The sequence below is a fragment of the Caenorhabditis briggsae genome, assembly GCF_000004555.2.
Source record: "Caenorhabditis briggsae complete genome, chrIV, whole genome shotgun sequence".
In the NCBI taxonomy this organism is placed as follows: domain Eukaryota; kingdom Metazoa; phylum Nematoda; class Chromadorea; order Rhabditida; family Rhabditidae; genus Caenorhabditis; species Caenorhabditis briggsae.
In genome coordinates, this window is record NC_013487.2 from 13,766,836 (window position 1) to 13,773,891 (window position 7,056).

At 37.8% G+C, this 7,056-nt stretch overlaps 1 protein-coding gene across 1 annotated transcript; it reads right to left on the reverse strand.

Moving 5' to 3' along the window:
- Nucleotides 1–579: 579 nt before the first annotated feature.
- On the reverse strand, nucleotides 580–2,355 carry CBG18479 (the record flags this gene model as incomplete). The annotated part of the gene is made up of 6 exons (XM_002634577.1): nucleotides 580–651; nucleotides 743–849; nucleotides 961–1,028; nucleotides 1,142–1,237; nucleotides 1,286–1,360; nucleotides 2,306–2,355. 6 exons carry the CDS (start codon nucleotides 2,353–2,355, stop codon nucleotides 580–582), a joined length of 468 nt encoding a protein of 155 aa, XP_002634623.1.
- Between the last annotated feature and the right edge of the window lie 4,701 nt (nucleotides 2,356–7,056).

Below are 7,056 nucleotides of genomic sequence, written 5' to 3' on the forward strand. Positions count from 1 at the left end.
GGTCCTGTGCTAAATTTCGTACTTTAAAACTAAAATTTTGAAAAAAATGTATAAAAAATCAACAAAAAATACTTTGAAATGCTTGGAACCCTTGCCGGGCCGGGATTTAGCAAGTATGAAAATTACTGTTTCATTAAATATTCTAAGGTTTTCTCAGGAATTTCAGCATTGTTTGCTTTATTGTCACAATTTTAATCAAAATGATCTCAATTCCTGTGACAGATATAAAAAAGGTCAACTAACAAAATGTTGGTCAGTAGACAAACTTTTGAGATCATTCGCAGGAACCGAGATAAATTTATGGCAATTTGACTGTTACGGGTTTTACGAAGATCGCATTGAAAAGTAATTTTCACAAAATTTTCACTGTTTCCTAAAAAAATGTCCTGTCAATTCGTAATTTTGTCTGTTTGCCAAGACTACTATGGACCACCATTTTTTATAGTCAAAAAAATTCCAAAATCCTTTTTCACAGGTGGATCGCGAGGAACGTTATATGGGATCGCGCGGTGCAGTATATGCTCGCAATACGAAACATATAGGGGCGCATTATGCGAGCATATAGGATCCACGCGCCGACTAAAGCATATAGGATCCACGCCGCCGCCCAGCAATTCCTCCCCTCCCCCAGGTCCTAATATTCTCTGTGAACTGAAAATAGTGTTTACCAGTACAAATTTATTGAAAATTAATAAAAATGACAAAAAATGAAGTAAAAAGAACATAAAAATTAAAAATTAACATTTTTGTCTCCTGGCTCCTTGGACTCGATATTTTCGTCGCATTTCTCCCTCTTTATATCCATTAGACGTAAGTCCAATCGAGAAGTTGCTCTTGGTTGTTTTTTTTCTGAAAAACTGAATATATTTTGAAAATTTTCGATAGTTTTACTTATTCACACCGAAAAATTTGTCAAGCCTAGTACTTAGAAAACGAAGCTTCTTTTGCAAATTCGTATACCTGATTTATTGAGAGAGCTGAATTTCGTGTTGGCACGTTTTTCATCATGTTTCGAAAGCTCCGAAGAACTGGAGTCATAGAAACAAGAGTAGAATGCTCTTTGCAAGTTCAGTCAAAACAATTTCGCAGGTGTTCTTTTATCGAATTATTTTCGAGCGTTTCAAACACAAAATTCGCATACCTTTTCGTTTTTCTGTCGGTGCTGTTTCTTTCACTTGTCGTGTGGCCAGTGGAGACGGTGAAGGGTTTAGTTGTCACCGAATTCTGAGCTCCGCTTCTGAAAAATGAAGTCAGTGAGAAACTGAATGTCATGCATGTTTCTTACCTGTAGCTATCCGCAGGAAACTTCTGGTTTTTAGCTTTAGGTAGACATGCGAGGCGTTGGAATCCATCGGTGGGCCTAAAATAATTATTTCTTCAGGAATTTATGTGTAGAAACCCGAGGAAAACGGCTAGAAACGATGAAAATAAGTTCACAAGTGAAAAATTTGTAAAAAAACCTGCGAAATCGTAAAAATTCAAAGAAAATCGAATAAAAATAGGCAAAAATATCTGCAAATTCATCGAAAATCTGAGTGTAGATTTACGGTAAACAACGCGGGATGCGGTATATCGGAGCGTCGTTGTGTACTATTTCAGCGGAATTACCAAATTAAATGGGCAAAAAAATCCGATTCATGTGGAAATATAGAATATTGTGACTTAAAATAAGCAGACAGAGCATAAGGGCATTTTATGGTAACATAAAATACGGATTTTGACAGGTTTTTTTTAAGAGTAAACGTCGCAACACAGCCTGCAGAAAATGTTGAACTTTTCAAAGACAAAATTCCCATCAAGTTTAATGGAATTCCAAGCCTAAAATCCAGCACCTGTATATGTTTTCCGATCATCTGTCTTGGTTGACTACTTTTCACCGATAACACTATTTTTCGATTGTCAACAGTCATAAATACAATTCTTTGAGAACCAAAAATTTTATCCTGAGAATATCAAGAGAAGAGTTTCAAGCTATTATTTCTGCAAAAAGCATTTACATGTTCTGTAAATTCTATCAGGTTTCCGTGAAGACACATAATAGAATGATCCACCCCGTCCCCTTTAACTTTCAACTTTGAGCTAATTTATCTGGGTTCCTGTGAAAGATATCAAAAAGTTGTTAACTGACAGCATGTTTTTGATATTATAATAAACATTTTGTCAGTTGATCATTTTCTGATATCTTTTACAGGAAATGAGATATATGGGATCGAAGTTTACAGTTTGGTTTGCACTCGATTAGAATGTTGAAGGAATATGGAACCTATATGAGAGCACGGACTGGGCATATGCTTTCCCTGCTTACTCGACGCCCACCACCGCCCACCAGCAACCACCAGCCCATATAGCGGGCATAACGAACGCTATATGCGCGCATTCACAGTATGGGCCACAATGCGCCGTGTTCTGCAATGTGTTCTGCGCGATCCACCTGTGTTTTCATACTTGTCTTAGGCCGGACCTGGTCAAAATGAAAAAATCTCCGGCCCGGCCCTGTCGGCCCGGGTTAGCTACTGATATTTCGAAATTCCTAGGTTTTTTGAAATTTTTCGAAGTTTTCGCGAAATTTTCAATAAATATCAAATTTTTGATAATTTTGTAAAAGCGGATAATCCCAGGAAGTTTTTTTGAGATGGAATTCAACAAATTTTCCTGATTTTTTTTTTTACAAAATCAGCTACCCGGGCCGACCGGGCACGGACGGGCCGGAAGAATTTTTATTGACCCGGCCCGGCCCGGCGGGCCGGGTCATCATGGTCGGGCCGGGCCGGTTCACCGGGTCGACCCGGAATTTGATAAGTATGTTTTTTGTTTTTTTTTTATAAACAAACATTTCTGCGTTTTCAATGTTGACCACTATAATAATAGCTAAATAATATGGGGTTCCGGAAGCTTTCGGACATTTTTTCTGTTTCAAAATTTCAAAATTTCATGAAAAGCATAATTTTATTGCTCAGCAGAAAGAAGAGAAGAGAAGTTTCAGTTATCACAGAATTTTATTTCAAAATAAATAATTCATTGAAATCCATTTTCTGAGATAGTTCCTGTTTCAAAAAGTGTATAGAATTTTTTTAATTTTTAAAAATATTTTTACCAGTCGATTTCCGCCGCCTGTCGGCGGCTACAATCTCCTGGCTTCACATAAAACGTTCGAATTTCAAAACCGGATGGAAATACATAAAAAATGTAGTTTTAGTAAATTACGAAATATTAACTTTCGTGAACTTGACTGGCAGTCTGCTTGCGCCCTTTCGGGACTAAATTTCTCGGTTCCCGCTTGCAATGCCCGTAATTATTGTTTTTATGTCTTGTCTTCGTTATGAAACTGTTGTAAAAAGCTATGAAACTGTTGTAAAGAAAAGAAAATTCAAAATATTATAATCGAAATTATTGAGCCAAGGGTTTCGAAATTTTAAAAGTGTGAACTTTTAAAATTTTGAAATTCTAATGCCCGGAAATTTGAAAATTTGAACGTGTTGAAAGTCGAAAGCTGGAACTCCGAAATTCGAAAATTCGGAAGAAACTCGAGACTTGGAAAATGAAGAAAATAAAATATTCCCAAGATATTAGGTTGGCGGGAAAGTCTTTGTCACTTTTTCAATAGTTTATTTCTCAAAGAAAAAATAACCGAATAATTAATTATATTGTCCATCATTATCAACAACATGTCTCCAACGTTCCCTCAATTTATGGATTCCATTGCGGTAGAATCCAGCCGGGCGTGAGGCAAAGTATTGTTTGAGTGCCGCTTCGACCGCTCCACGGGAATTGAAGCTTCTTCCTTCGAAGGCACGTGTCATATCGCCAAATAACCAATAGTCGGAAGGAGCAAGATCAGGAGAATACGGGGGGTGAGGGAGAACATTCCATCCATATCCCATCAGCTCCTGCTTCACTTGTTTCGAAACATGTGGGCGAGCGTTATCATGTTGATAGTACACTTTCTTGTCTTTCAGGGCCGAACGGTCGACTGCTTTCTTGAGGTTTCGTAGTTGAGTAGTGTAGAGGTCTCCAGTTATTGTTTTGCCCTCGGGCAGAAGTTCCCAGTAGATGGGGCCGTCCACTCCCCACCACACAGAGAGCATAACTTTTTTCGGATGAAGGTCGGGTTTGGGGACATCCTGTGGGCTCTCTCCTTCTCCAACCCACTGGGATTTCCTGTGGTGATTATCGTAGAAGACCCACTTCTCATCTCCGGTTATTAGCCGGTCCAGCCATCGATCGCCCGCGTGGAGAGTGAGAAGAGTAATCGAATCGTCGACTCGGCGGTCAAGGTTGGCTTGAGTCAGGTGATGACGTATGAATCGACCAAAAAGTTTTCTCATTCCAAGAGACTTCAAACCTTCAAGGACTGTGCTATGGTGAACTCCGAATGTGACAGCTAGTTCACGGCTAGATTGAAATGGATCCGATTGCAATGCGTGCTTCAGCTTGTCCAAATCCAACTCACGGGGTCTCCCAGAGCGATCCTTTTCATCGAGCGAGAAGTCATCTTTTTCGAAACGATGGAACCAATTGCGAATAGTATTGTAGTGAGGGGCATGTGTGTTGTACACATTCTTCAAGAAAGTTTCCGAATCCTTCATCGTGGTGTGAGATAGGAAGAGGTAAATCAAAACATGTCTGATGTGAATAGCAGTGGGAACAAACATATCGTTTCAATTACAGATGAGGAGCAGGGAAGGAAATGGGGACTTGTTTATATGGAAGGTTCTTATCACCTTGTTATTCACTAGAGTCGATATCATACACAGCCTCCATATACGAGAACAGTGATTAAACAAACAGAGTGACAAAGACTTTCCCGCCAACCTAATACATACATGTCGCAGGCCGGGTCGGCCCGGCTGGCCCGGGATTTCGAGGCAAAATTTTTAAAGAGTAGTTTTTTGAGAGAAAACTGTATTTTATATTGCTATATTGGATTATCTGTGAAAATTTGAGACATTTTGGTCTACTGGTGACTTCGCTAGGCTACGCTAACCGGGAAAAAACGGACACACTCACACACAGAATTTGGTGTTTGTTAATAGTAAAGATAATACCAAGGCACTATACAAAATTTAAAGTGGTAGTCATCAATAGAAGATTTCACCAAGTTTCGCAATCTGAAATTTTGAGAAAATTGGATTTTTTCAAAATTATCAATCTCTGGCCTGCATAACCTTATGGTGCATACTTCACTTCCAAAAAAGGGATTTCTTTGCATAAATCAAATCATCTAGTCTTTCTAGACATACGTTAAGATCAATCAATTCATCATAATATTCAAGTACATATTCTAGCCAACATGTGTCCATATACAATTGTCTTCTCGAGTCGACACGACAATTTCTGTCATTGACAGACATTGAAAACCAGCTACGCCCCGTCACTTTCTCTTTTTTTTTGGTAAACACACATCTTATCTTCATCTATCATACGTGTTTTCTCTTTGTTAGGTGTCCATGACAACTCTCAGTTTTTGATTGGACAAACAGAAGGGGTCTTTGAAATGTTTGTGGTTTGTGATAAGACATGGTCAATGGAAATTGGTAGGGATCGTGGTTATAAACATGAATTTCGGCTAGTTAAGGGAAAAGAAATCCCAAAAGAAACATAAATTATCTTGAAATTGGAAATTTTTCAAATAAACTATGAAAAACTATGCAGCTACTTTTTTACTATCAGAAAGACGTTTTTAATTGAAAGGTTCTAAGAATTCGATTGATATTCCGCTGAATCAAAGAATCCGTTGACCCAATGTCTGAAAACTTCCCAAAAAGTCTGAAACGTTCTTCATTAAACAGTAAAATATAAATCAAAAATGACATTTGAAACAATAAGGATTAATATAAGTTGGATTTTTAGTTCAAACCGAGCTTTAACAATTTTCGCATTACTCTATTTAATTCCCATTTTTTCAGAAGCAGGAACTTTCTAATTCAAGGATTTCATTTTTAACGCAGTTTTGGAAATACTTGAAAATTGAAATTCTTAACTCTGTACAATGACGGAAAATTCAAAAAAATCGGGTTTTAAGGATCAGATACCAGTGCTTTAACGAAATTCATAATACTAGATTTAATTTCCAAATTTCCAGAAACCGGAATTTTTGAATTCAGGGTATGTAATTTTTCACGCAATCTCGAAAAGTTCTTCAGAGCAGTCGAAATTTCTTGAAGGAGGGAAGACAGATGACTTCTCAAGGTGGTATAATTATTGCCTGGTTTTGAGAATGGAACGATATGTCTGTAATAATAACACATGCCTCTAAGTGTAACACAACAAATTGCAAGTTCTGGAACCTTCTAGGAGAGGAAAACGGCAAAAAATTCGGGGGTACAAGGGGGTACAACTGATTTAGGGGTACAAAATTGATGATTCGTGGGTACAAAAATTCGGGGGTACAACGATTCGGGGGTACAACCCATTTCATTCAGGGGTACAACGCTTGTGATTCGGGGGTACTTTTTTGAGGGAGTTTCTGAATTCCTGAATTTCAGAGCTTGAAAATCTCAGAATTCTTAGAATTTCAGAACTTTGGAATTCCAGAATTCGGAATCTGAGAATTTCGGAACTTCAGGATCACATTGTTCTTTTTGAAAATGGAGAACTGTAAAATAAGCTTGACAAGTTTTACAAACTCTGGTTTTTAATGCTTAATTTAGGATTAAAACCCAGCCGATACTTTCCTCAATACCACTTTTTCTCAATTCTATTTCATTTCTCTTTGTTTCTCAATATTCCTTCGTTTTTACCCCAATTTTCCGTTTTTTTCCCAATTAGCAATTTACCAACGAAATTCGAAAAGCCCAAAAATTAGCCCAAAAAGAGCTATTTTCTCTCGAAAATTGCTCGAACATGCAATTAGACATTACAAAAATTATGAAATTAATTTTTTTCGATTAATTACCACGAAAATTTGAGCAAAAAACGATGAAAAACGAAGGAAAACGGAGAAAATCATAAAAATACAATTTGCGCGCGATGACGTCATCAGTCCATGGCCGTGGCCGAGCTGGGGGGTTTTCTCTTCCATGGGAAAGTTGCGCAAAATTCACAGGTTTTCGCAAA